The 13018-nt window shown below is 39.5% G+C and overlaps 5 protein-coding genes across 5 annotated transcripts; all 5 read right to left on the reverse strand.

Moving 5' to 3' along the window:
• Positions 1-2529: 2529 nt before the first annotated feature.
• LOC121599542 (probable chitinase 10) lies at positions 2530-3899 on the reverse strand. The gene is made up of 2 exons (XM_041927413.1): positions 3197-3899; positions 2530-3123 (listed from the first exon to the last, which is right to left on the reverse strand). The coding sequence occupies exons 1-2, from the start codon at positions 3775-3777 to the stop codon at positions 2811-2813; spliced, it is 894 nt and encodes a 297-aa protein (XP_041783347.1). The 5' UTR covers positions 3778-3899; the 3' UTR covers positions 2530-2810.
• Positions 3900-6734: 2835 nt separating this feature from the next.
• LOC121599549 (probable endochitinase) lies at positions 6735-7575 on the reverse strand. Its single transcript, XM_041927425.1, has one exon. It carries the CDS (start codon positions 7427-7429, stop codon positions 6800-6802), a length of 630 nt encoding a protein of 209 aa, XP_041783359.1. The 5' UTR covers positions 7430-7575; the 3' UTR covers positions 6735-6799.
• Positions 7576-7696: 121 nt separating this feature from the next.
• LOC121598701 (peritrophin-1-like) lies at positions 7697-8416 on the reverse strand. Its single transcript, XM_041925924.1, has one exon. The coding sequence runs from the start codon at positions 8414-8416 to the stop codon at positions 7697-7699; it is 720 nt and encodes a 239-aa protein (XP_041781858.1).
• A 1769-nt stretch (positions 8417-10185) lies between these two features.
• On the reverse strand, positions 10186-11572 carry LOC121599540. The gene has a single exon (XM_041927411.1). It carries the CDS (start codon positions 11468-11470, stop codon positions 10454-10456), a length of 1017 nt encoding a protein of 338 aa, XP_041783345.1. The 5' UTR covers positions 11471-11572; the 3' UTR covers positions 10186-10453.
• A 540-nt stretch (positions 11573-12112) lies between these two features.
• LOC121599547 (protein obstructor-E-like) lies at positions 12113-12956 on the reverse strand. Its single transcript, XM_041927421.1, has one exon. The coding sequence runs from the start codon at positions 12927-12929 to the stop codon at positions 12231-12233; it is 699 nt and encodes a 232-aa protein (XP_041783355.1). The 5' UTR covers positions 12930-12956; the 3' UTR covers positions 12113-12230.
• Between the last annotated feature and the right edge of the window lie 62 nt (positions 12957-13018).

Genomic DNA, 13018 nt, shown 5'->3' on the forward strand with positions numbered 1-13018 from the left:
ACCTGATTATCCTGCTACGGTTCAATCGGAGTCTGAAAATCAAGCTCATTGGGGGCCTTCACGATTCTAGTTAGTTGTTTGTATGGAGTTTGACAGTTGGAGGCTGAAATCATGTAAACACTCCATACAAAACCACACAAAAAACTAGCCTGCAATTTTCAGTCTAGATTATTATAGCCACAAAGCTAGAATTACATTCGAGTACCTGCTCAAAAACACGGTGTTGTTTCCATTTATCCCAAGGTGTATTAAAGAGATCAGGTGGTGGAATCTGGAATCAAAGTGTATGTAGTCCAGGTGGTCTCATAGCATTATTTTAAAACCAATTTTGAACATCACTTTTTGACAGAACGAGTGAAAACTTTTGCTCCAACGAGCTTTCTGGAGGCTTGACGAATACTCAAAACACTTTTAAAATCTTCATTCAGAAGCGATAAAAATCAGCCTTCTAAATTCAAACACCATGGGATAAGCCCACCTGTTTGTTATACCCACTTTGATAGCTGCTCGAAAACTGCTATACAATCCAAAAAGCTGACAGGCTGTAATTTCAGCCTACGAACTTCAAACGGAAAGGGCCTCATTATTGGATAAGGCATACTGAAATATAGAAAAAATGAACGCCAAATGAAAAGAAGTATCCCACTCTTCGTCTTACATTATTGCTCATATTTTTTCAATTTTACTTGAAATAGCATTCACGTTAATTATTCGTAAAAAATTAAATGTAAATACAGGGTTTCGAATCATATAAGGGAATAGTTCAATCACTAAGGGAAATGTTGCAAATCGGTTAGGGAATGTTGCATGCAAGCTGTGGAAGTTTTCAATCATATAGGGGAGTGTTGCAATCGATTAGGAAAATTTTGCTAGCTTACAGGGTTTTCCAATTAAGTTTAGACTAGCAGCATACTTTTTTTGAATAGTCGCAATAGATTCTTGACTAGCATCCTTTATTTTTGATTACGAGCAATGGATTATTGACTAGGAGCAATTGATTTCAGCAGGTCCCTGCATGACAGCCTAAGAGCGACGCGTTTACAACATCCGGTGTGACAGATTGACTTGAATAATAATCTGTGGATAATATTTAATTTCATCCGCTCATTTGATTAAATCATTTGTTTTACTGTTATATATCATCCACAAAGAAAGATATATTTTATATGATAGGTTTTCGATGCTATTGTTTTGATTTTATGAATGCACAATACAACACAAAAGCACTTAACGGCTGAATTGAAATATGCAGTAGTAGACCCACAGGCATAACCTAACCAAAAGCTAGATTGCAAATGTTTTTCAGAGTGACCATATGTAGTTCTATCGATTTTCGATCGAATATTGGTTTACAATTGAGCACACTAAAACTCAATTTTTCTGACCGAAATTCAAATATTTTTCTAAGTATTCACCGTTCAACAATAAATTTGAAATTTAATAAATTTTGTGAGTGAATAAAAAGTTGTTTTTACCGAAAATTACCGAGTTTGCTTTAGATTTCCTACCGATAACCTCTAAAAACAATCTGGTCACTCCGTGCCAGCAACCGGCCTGCTGAAATCAATTGCTGCTAGTCAAAAATCCATTGATCGTAATCAAAAATAGAGGATGCTAGTCAAGAATCTATTGCGACTATTCAAAAAAAGTATGCTTCTAGTCTAAACTCAATTGGAAAACCCTGTACTGTGAAGCTGTCATCAGACTGTCGGTGTCGCTGTAAATACCTCCAATTATGTTCGTCAATCGTACTAACTTAGCATGTTTAATTATGGTTCCGCAGCAGGATTTATTTAGATTATCTTGTGTACAGCTGAATCCCACATGAAAACAACTCCAAATGATGTTTAAAAAAAATATCATTATTGATACCGAAGCTTTTTTACGGCACCCACAGTCTAATGACAGCTCCTCAGTATGCTTTTAAAATCCCCTAATCGATTGAAACACTCCCCTATATGATTGCAAACTTCCACAGCTTGCTTGCAACATTCCCCTACCGATTTGCAACATTCCCCTAAGTGATTGAACTATTTCCTTATATGATTCGAAACCCTGTAAATAGCTTTGTTGCAAACTGTTGTAAGGTTTCCAAAGGACTGTCAGCAGAGGCAATGTTTTGTGTGTGTGCGCTAGCATATAAAAAGTGAGAAAAACCGCGGAAATTGTTTTAAGTGACCAAAATACGTACGAGCGAAAATGTAAAGAAAATAAAGGAAAAAACTTTTTTATTATCGCACCTTAAGAACCAGTCTAAAGAATTTAATTTGTTTTCTTTTTTAATTAGAGCGGCAATTTTTAACAAGCTGAATAGAAAAAATGTTAACCATTTAAAAATCTAAATTTAAATAAGAAGTAAATTTAAATAAGACTATAAGAAATCATACTCATAAAGAAATTTCTTCTTTAATAGTGAAAAAGTGGTCAATTTGAGATTTTTCCACAAGTATAAATTCATCTCTCGGGCTTATTGATATATCATCACTTATTACAGGAAAGTTCTTTATGAATTTATAACTGTCCCGCTACTTAACAATTATAAAAAGTAATTGATTTTATTTTCCATTAAGTTACGAAAACACAATCCAAAACAGTGAAACCTGTACCATCGGATCCAGTGCATTTTTTATGTTTTTAATTTTATTTTAGTCATAGTTCACATCAATTGAAACACAAAAATCAACACGATTAGTAGAGACAAGACTTTCACCTACATACTTGCATTTGCATTCCCTTTATGGTAGTATCAATATTTTATTTGATAGTTTGCAAAACTTCAATCCAAAGGTAAGATAACGTTTATCCGTTGATCAGTTTTCATAGTTACACGAGTGTGTTGTTTCATCCCAGATGAGCCCATCATCACAGCGTTTTAGCAACGACTTGCCCTTGTAGCAGAGATAATAATGTCGTTCGCTTTTTGGATGCTTGACCCAACGGGCATGGTCGTCCATACAACTGACTTTTTTTGGAACCAACGTCGGTTCGTTCACTTCCATGTAGGGTGTGAAGTTTTGACACTTTGACTCCGCGATTGTCGTACACCAGTTGTTTAGTGGATCCCAGTGTAGTCCTGGGGCACAACTGTGTGGATGGAACTTTCCGTTGTAGCAATAGTAGTACCTACACGGGGTAAGGAAATTAGATGTGAATATTATTAATTACACGGTTGATGCTATGCATTTCCGACACTCACTTGGAACAATCAAAGCGATCTGCTACAAACACAAGCTTTAGTGGATCGTCCTTCTCAGGACACACATGCTCCTGCAAATCGCAACTAGCTAAGCTGGGGAGAGTGCACTGACTTTGCGCTGCATTAAAATGAAGTCCAGGGGCACATCGCTGCAGCACGGCAGTACCATCGAAGCACAGAATATACTGTGAACAGCTGCGTCGATGTGGTATGCTTAACACGCCTTGCAGTGGGCATGTGTACTCTTCAGTCTCAAAATCGTCTGGCAGACTGTTGTGGTTTTCATCCAGTATAATTCCATCATCAGTTGGTGGCACGTAAGGTGTGGTCTGAACAGTTGTAGTAAGTTTGGCCGTACAAGACACTAGTGCCGCTGGTAGACACAGCCGCCGAAAATTATCCCAGGAAAGTCCGGACATGCATTCACCGTGAGAAAGATATCCTCCGAGACAGACCCGATATTTACTACAGCTGTACTCGTCGGCAAAGGTGGCTCCGTTGCGTTTGCCAATGCACTCTTCATCGAATGCCATTGCAACACTCACGATACCGACGAACAAGGTCGCGGCTAAAGGATTCATGATCAGGATGTATTTGACCAGCCTACTAACTAGTAAACGTATTGTAATACCAACACTATTGATTTGCAGTCGAGCTGGTTAGTGTCCAGATCACTGTTGTTGAACGCAATGAAACAATTCACTTTTAAAGAATAGGTTTTTATTTCCCGATCGGCTACAAAATACCGGGTACTAAATTGATGTGAACTATATCAGTCCAGGTGATCAGTTGTAATATAAATTGGAAAGCTCGGTAAACAAGCTTATCAAATTGTTTCTGGCATGAAAATTATCTTTCATGCAAGATCGCGATACTATGCGAAAAAGGGTCTGTTTCGTTTGTTGTCTGCGCTTGAAATGCATTTTTTGCGCTGCCCTGAAGTTTGATAACTGTTCACAGAAAACTTGTTTCTTTTCTTTGATAGAGTGTACGACAAAAGATTTCAATTTTTCCATTGCAATAAAGAAAAAATGCACTTTTATCAATTGAGTTCGTGTTATGGCTAAATGTCGCAGCGAGAAAAACTGTTAAATTAACTTATCTCGTTATTCGATCGTGCCTGAATTTGTTTATTGTACATAAATGCTTTAGTAATATTCAGTAACACAATTATTGAATCATGAATTGAGATAGAGTATGTATGTACAGAAATCCAAGATAGAAAGATAGATTCTGATTTATTTTGTCTTTAGAAAAATAAGAATCCAAGCAAAACAAACTCCTAACCAGTCCCGTACCACTGTCTTCAACTCGTACGACTCAATAACATACCTTTGATTGGTTCAAGCCTCAAATGAACCGTCCCCGGTAGCAAGGGCAGACTATCCGACTGCGTGGTACCTCAATATGTCTCGAAAGCCTGTGTAGGCCGGTATCTCTGCGTAGGACATAACGTGAAATATAAAACCAAGGTAAAACATAAGCAATAAATGTATCAATTACTATCTTAACTAAAAAAATACATAATAGGCGGATTACAGCAGTATAGACACCCTGCTGGAATCTTGGAGGTCCAATTTTAAAACTCCTACGGATTAGGTCTCAAACAGCCTGCCTAGTTAAAGACTAGACGGGCATATAATGGAATCAAAAGTGCTTGTAGTGAAAAATATGAAGAACATCGAAAAATTATTGATATGTTGCACACTAGCTTAAAATTTTTAGTTATTTTTGTACTTGAAGTAAAATCTTTTTGATATTTTAGCTGCTGATAAGAGCCAACATTATTCTTGCTTATCGCTAGAGCAATACTTTGTTATCAAAAGCAAAAAAACAAGACGATACGTCACACGATGTATTAAATTTGCGCTCTGAAGTAAATTCTAGAACAAACACAATTGAGGGTAGAAGAAGGGTACTGCTGAAAGCTAGACGTGGATTATGCGCTTCCGCACAGTTATAAATCAAAAGCAATGAGCGCCATCGCAAAAAAACAACAAACAAAACAACTAGAGGTCTGCTTGTCTGGAGGGTTGGTGAGAAATAAAAATTTACCCCCCAGCACGGAAAAAGTGCGGCACCTTCGTATTATTAGCAACTGTTTATTGTCGGATTAGTGATTTTTTCATGTCTTGAAACCATGGCAAAAAACAGTACAAGGCGCAATTACTGTATTGTTATCAACTCGAACGTTTCATCAGTTTGTCTGGACTGAATTGGATGACGTTTTTTGGAGCAGACCAGACGAGACAGAGTAATCTGTATACATTTGACCGTCAGTGACGTAATATTGAAGGTGGCAGGAAATTCTAGGAAACGGTAGACATCTTCAAGCTTAGGGACAAATGGTTTTTAACACCCGTGGGTTTTTCACACCCAGACGTTGTTGTATAATATGCGCTGAGTGGGTTGCCTCTAGAGTAATAAATATTACAGCTGCAGGCCAAATTTTAAAGCGAATGCCATTAAACGCTGTGTCGTATCTTAGCTCAGGTGACGAAAACGTAATCACGTGTGAATTGATGTTTCATATTGTCGCGTATGTAATCATGCTTAGACCATACTTAGAGCGAACTTATGATTTTTAGATAAAAATGAGACGTCTAGGTAGCACTTAGTCTTAAGCAAGTAAGAAATAGGTGCAGATTTGGTGTAAACGACCAGTTATCTTTAGAAATATTAAATCCATCATGGATGGTTTGGTGCCATGGAATGTTATAGCTATTCCGGGCGCAAATCGAGTATGGATCGAGTCTTCAACTGGTCCTGCTATCGATTATAGATTATCTTACTTAGTTTTTAGGGGGTTCTTAAGGAAGCAAGCGCTGAATTTCCTGTTACGAAGTATTGTATAAGTCTCGAAAGCCTGTATAGGCCATCATGTCCGCGTAGGACGTGACGTCAAATAGAAGAAGTCCTAGTCCTTAGCACATAGGTAACATACAGTTTTTCATTGATTTGTTTTACGCTTTTTTAAAATACTACACTAACCAGGGTATTGTTAAGTCCTTACACCAGATGAATGCCTTTTGTTTGGGATTGATTCCTCTACCTACCTTGTAGGATTCATCGCTTAAACCATTAGAGCAGAGTTCTAAATATTTTTCAGCTCGCGAGCCGCATTGCTTCGCAGATAACGGTGTTGAGGGCCATTCAACGTTGCTTTTAGGTAATGCGATCGTTTAAATTTCGTTTTGTAAGAAAATACAAACAGAACATCGAAATATCTATAGATTTTTATGATTGAAGCTTAGTCTACGTATAGAAAAAATAAAATTAGATAACTCTACGGTTGTTACGCTAGTCCAGTTTGGTGTCCCGTGAATCCCGATAGAGGTCATTATTTCAGTGGTCTTGTGTCCCCATAGCCGAATCCCGATCGGGATCATGATTCTCGTTGCTTAAAAATACTTGTTTTTGAATTGAATAGCATATTTCGGGCGAACGACAGAGTGTGGTTGTAATGTTGGCAACAGAAGGTATATATATTCTTTCTCTTATTTCACATTAGGCAAAACATTTTAATAATACATTTCAATTAAATTTCATTTCAATGCATGCTTTATTTACCAATTGGAATCTGAGGAAATGTTAGTATGTTGTTTAACATTTTTTAGGATCACCAAAAGCGCATAGCTTAATATCAGAGTAGAATACTTCATTCTTTCCACAAGACTGGATGTTTGGTTTGCCCAGTACACAAATTACGAACTTGTTGCAGTTACCCGGGTGAGCAATCATGTCAATGACAACACCTTTGCACATACCCTTCAGTTCGTTTTGCGTTGGTTCGGGACCAGTTGTCGGTACTTCCGTTGATGGTTCAGTGACCGTGGTAGAAGATTCGCCTTCTACGGTACATACCACATTTGGTTCGTAATCGCACACTCCTCTAGATGAATCAAAGATGGTACCACTCGGCACACAGGTAGCTTCAGAAGCCTCGACTTCTCCCTGGCAAGTGACAAAGTTAGCACAGGTCGTCAAAGATGGTAGAATGGTTCCATCGGGTTGTCCAGCACATCTGTCACTTGAGGAGGCCGTTGTTGTTGCGGGTGATTCCGTACTGGATACCTCCTTTGAAGAACTCTCATTAGAAGCGCTCTCTTTGGAACCGGAATTTTCCTTAGATTTTTCTTTTGATTTTTCCTTAGAGGATTCCTTGCTCTTGCCGGCAAATGTTGCCGAACAGAGAACGGTAAGCACCAGAAGAATACACAACTTCTTGTTCATCTTGAAGAGATTCGAGTATGTTACGATTGTGTCGACCAAAGGCACCTTAAATACTATTTCATGGCAGTACTGTAGAGATAATGAAGCAGACAAAATCAACAGATCAGGTCTAGCTTGACTGCGGTCTTGTCTGGCGGTGACAAGCAAGCTATAAACAAAAATTACGTTTTGTTTATCGTGTATTATACAGGAGGTTCACAAAAAGCACAGATTAAATTTGTTATTGTTTTATTCCCTTTAAACACATAGATATTACGATGAAGTTGTTTAGCGAACGTATGAAGTAGCTCGTCGGTAGGAGTCAATCCAAATTTGGCTAGCGGCGCAGGTCTCTGTATCGCCGAATCCGCAAGTTGCAAGTTCCGCAATAAAGATGGTATTGTCTGGACACTGTTGCACATTAGGTTGTCCCAACACACAGATGACGTAACGTGTACAGTCGGTGGGATGCTCTATCATTCCTACGGTAACACCACGGCAGAGATCCGTGGGAACATCTGGATCTAGTGGAGGACGAGTAGGTTCAGAAGTCGGCATCGGTGGCGCATCAGTACTGTTTCCTGATGGACCCGATTCAGCACATTCCACGTTCTCTGGATGATCGCATACTTCCCGCTGCCAGTCGAATAACGTTCCTTGTGGCTGGCATGTGATTTCTTCGGCAATGTCTTCATTTTCACAACGGAAGAAATTGCTACAATTCCGGGAAGGCGCAAGAGAGCCATCGGGCCTACCAGCACAGGCGCCTCCTTCATAACACTGCACGTTCTCTGGATGGTCACAGACTTCTCGTTGGTAATCGAATAGTGTTCCAGCCGGTGCACAGGTAACTTCCTCGTTTTCTAGTTCGTTCATGCAGATGATGAAGTTAGAGCAGTTCGTGGCAGGGATGAGAGTTCCATTTTCTCGACCAGTACAGCGATTTTCTTCCGTCCAGCAGGTCACAAACTCGGGATGATCACACACCTCGCGCTCGTAGTCGTACATGGTACCTTCCGGTAGGCAACCCGTTTCTACCTCTCTACCTCCCTCGCAACTGACAAAATTTGAGCAATTACTAGAGGGAAATAGAGTTCCATCTGTTTGCCCTTCGCAGCGACCTCTATCTGCTGACGAATTGCGTGGCACAAAATTGCCCTGAATCAGTTTTGTTTGACGTTGAAAAGAAGCCAGTCCAGCTCCTAAGAGGCAGCACAAGCCAGCAAATACAAGCAATTTTGTCATGTTGTAGAATGTTTCGTTTTGAGGCCCTATACACACTGATGCCGAGTGTTGGCTTGTACGGTAGCTTTATAGGGCGATTCGTAGATTAATGATTAGCCTCTTCCCCCAAACATCATCAGTTATCGACAAGAGAAGGGTAGGGGAGTCAGGTAGTATCTGCTATAACGATTACGTCTTTGCAGAAAATGATTAGATATTGCGGCCAGGTTAGGTTAACTTCAAATAACCGGCATAACCAAAATATGCATGCTTGTAACATTTAGTGTTATTCATTCGCAGAATGTAATTCATATAGTGTTATATCATGTTCATGCAGTGTGTAATGTAACTCATTCTAATAATATATGTCTCATCTAGTGATGAAAAATATTCCCAACGTTTTGTAACTAGATTTTTTTTATTTTCTTACTATGAGGGTTGTATAATAATGTCTTGAAAATATTACGACAGCTAAGATTTATGTGATACATTGGCATCGGCTGTTATTTATCAGGATAATTAGCATTTTTTCAGATATTCATAAAACCTTATTTAACGTCTTTTTGGTACTCAAATCATAATTTTGCTCACCTTATGCAAAATAAAAGTATGAGAGATTTAGCCAGTCCACTAAAACTAATAAACCACATAAATAACTAATCCTATAGATTTTGATATGCCCAATTTGTATGAATGGAATGACACTAAATCTTTTATACATATTTCAGACACGTTTACACTTCTTATTCTTCTGCTTCTTCTATTTGGCGTAAACGTCCTACGCGGACATGCCGGCATATATAGACTTTCGAGACTTTATTCAGTATCACGTAGCCGAATAGTCAGTCCTTGGTACAAGGGGACGGTCCATTTTAGGCTTGAACCCATGACGGTCATGTTATTGAGTCGTACGAGTTGAAGACTGTACCACGGGGTCTACGCATATTTTGTATACTGGATTGTAATACAGTAATATAATAATACGTATTATTATTAGTTAATATTTCACGGGTCAACCGGCCTATTTAAAATAAGTAACATTTAAAAATTACATAGCAAACACAAGCATTTTATCACAGTTCCCTACAGCCACGGCAGAAACCGACACATTATTGCATTCAGCCGACATGCGGAACATAGGGTCTCATCGACCAGCGCTGAAGCGAGGTTAATCCAAACCGTAAAGTCTGCTAGACCTGAGTAATCGGGATGGTTCGTAGATATTGATGCGATGCAGCATTGATTGTTGATGTTGCCGAAAATTCGATGGAGTGATTTAGCAGGCCAGCGATAAAAGAGCACTATGCATTGCGTATTCTAACCGAAAGAGAGTCAAGGCCTAGAGGACGACACTGTCTACCACACGAAGGAAAATCATTACGATCCTGCCAGGGAAGTAGGCGTAGGACATGTCATGTGAGATTTCATTGAATATTATTGTTATATTTTATTGAATGCAAATAGAACACAGCAATATATAAGAAAGCTGTTGAGCAAGGCTGTACGTGTTAAATACATCACTCTCCATAGCAAGGATACAAAGTACGCTTGTATAGGTCAACATAATCGAGAAGGTTGCAACTCGAAAGAAGAATAATTCATTCTAAGTACAAGAGTCAATTCAACAGTAGAAAAAAAATGAGACAAAAAATGCTGTTTGTCATTTATTTTACTCATTGTTAAGAAAATGGTGAAAGTGTTGCTAGCAGTCTGAATATATTTGTCATAGTTAACAATCCAACTATGAATTGTATTTGCAGATGATTCAATCAACTATTTCAGCATCCTAATTATTAGTTATCAGGTTTTTTGACAACATGTTTAATGGACATACGAAACTACTCTCTGATAAACTTCAACCCAAGTTCTGCTAGCAACACAAGTATTTGGGTCTCCAAAGCCACAGGTGGAGAGCTCAGGTATAAAGATGAAATTATCGGGGCATCGTTGGATTGTCGGTTGCCCTAAGACGCAAATAACATACTGTGTGCAATCACTCGGATGTACGATCATTCCTACTGTAACTCCACGACATATATCGCTGGGCACATTGACATCTAGTGGAGGACGCGTCGGTGCAACTGAAGAGGTTGGTGGCCTATCCGTACCATTACCGCTTGATCCAGATTCCCAGCATTTCACATTTTCCGGATGGTCGCATACCTCTCTTTCCCAGTCAAAGTGAGTTCCGTGGGGTTGACATGTGAGCTCTTCGAATATGGACTCATCCTCGCATATAAAAAAGTTACTGCAGTTCCGCGAGGGAGCCAGAGATCCGTCTGGTCGTCCGGCACACATGTCGCTTTCCCAACACAATACATTTTCGGGAAAGTCACAAACCTCGCGTTGATAATCGAACAGAGTTCCAGCCGGTGCGCAGGTAACCTCTTCATTTTCCAACTCGTTCATGCAAATAATGAAGTTAGAGCAGGATTCGGCCGGAATAAGAGTACCATTCTCCCGACCAGTGCAGCGGTTTTCTTGACTATAGCACGTCACAAATTCAGGATGGTCACACACTTCACGCTGATAGTCGAATAAAGTACCCTCGGGGACACAGGCTACTTCAAGCTCGTTACCTCCCTGACAGGTGATAAAGTTGGCACAGTTCGGCGAAGGGAAGATACTACCTTCTGGCACCTCATCACATCGATTGCGGTTGATGGGGGGTCGACCGGTTGAGACCCACGGAGGACGTCCTGTAGACACCCATGGAGGCCGTCCATTTTCATTAGATTCACTGGAAGACGACGACGATGATGAGGAGCTTTGCAATGAGCTGTGTACTAAACAACCCACCATAATCACAATAGCCACTAGCCAATAGAACTTATTCATCTTGGTGATTTTTGTCTGACTCTTAGTATTGGCAGTTGAGGTGTACCTTAAATTAATGTACCTCGCAGTCCTATATAAGAAAAATCCCGCGAAACGTCGAACAGTTGACCCGATGTTGTTTGTTTATCAGAATTAGATTACCTTACATGATATATAACCCCTACGAAACATATCGTATAGATGGCGTGTAAACCGCAAAAGATTACGGCCAGACAAGCGATATAATTGTAGATTAGATGTAAGTAGTTAATTTTTTTAGTCTGAAAAAAACGACCATGCTGTTACCAGCGAGTTACCAGGGTAAATGTTTAAAAAATAAAATAATAAAATAAATGAAAAAAGGCGGAAAAGTTACGTGTAAACTATTCAACTGGTATGACGTGAGGGATGGCGTTTTACGAAATGGTAAACGGAAACATGACGTCACTAAAAACGGTAGTTGCTACGTCTAGATTGTTATCAGGGTCTTTCTATTGAGCATCGATAGGACTATTACGTATAGCAAAGAAGGGTGTTTCAATTAATTCCTGGAATTTCAATTACAGAGGTGTTGGTTAATCGATTTGTTATATTGATGTGGTGGTAGAAAATGAAAAACCGTGTTATTTTTTGTTAAAAAGAAACGCCTAAATGAGTTATCAATGATTTCTGTAATTAAAGAAATTCGTGTTTATTCCTCAATAATCAAAGGTATTTATAACCGGCCATATTGTTCAAGCTTTATAATATGTTTTTGTTCGAGTTTGCTGCAGGATCATATTTATTGAGGAGCTTTCGTGTTAGCTGGACACTCCACATTTTCCGGATCATCACACATATTGGTGTTAGGATTGAACCATAGACCCGAAGGACATTGATTCGGATAAGCAATACCTTGATAACACGAATAATATCTTTCACAAAGCGTATTACTAGGTATAAGCTTGAAATCTGGCTGACCATAGCATATATCAAGAGGATCAACTGTGGGTGGAGTAGGTACTGTAGTGGTAGTTGACGCCTCTATGTTACATTCCACATCGTAGAGCGATCCACATCGTTGAAGCGTTTCGTCAAACCAAGAAAATAGTGGACAGGAGAGACGATATGCTATTCTATCTATGCACTGGTAATACCACTGACAGGAGTCAACGCTAGCCACGTAACGAAAGTTCAGTACATCATCACATAGTGGGGATGGATCTGGTGCGGGTGCTTCTGGCAAAACGGGTGGCTCGGTTAGGTCACATTCTGATTGGTCTATCGGTGCACATTGCTGCTGCTGCATTGAAAACCATTCGTCTGGAGGACAAATTTGTGGGTATGCGTTGCCATTGATGCAGCTGTAGTATAAGTAGCAAGCGTTTGGGCTGGGAATGAAGCTTAGATCCGGGACTCCTTGACAACGATTATCTTCAGCAAACACAAAGCTCTGGAGTACGATGAGAAACGACAGTACATTGAATTTCGAACACCACATGTTAGTAACTTCACATTCACTAAATAGCTCCGCTGTCAACGGGCAGCAGTTTTATACACCCGGTTTGTCTTCGGAAGTACAATAAACCA

Source organism: Anopheles merus, chromosome 3L (genome assembly GCF_017562075.2).
Source record: "Anopheles merus strain MAF chromosome 3L, AmerM5.1, whole genome shotgun sequence".
NCBI lineage: Eukaryota > Metazoa > Arthropoda > Insecta > Diptera > Culicidae > Anopheles > Anopheles merus.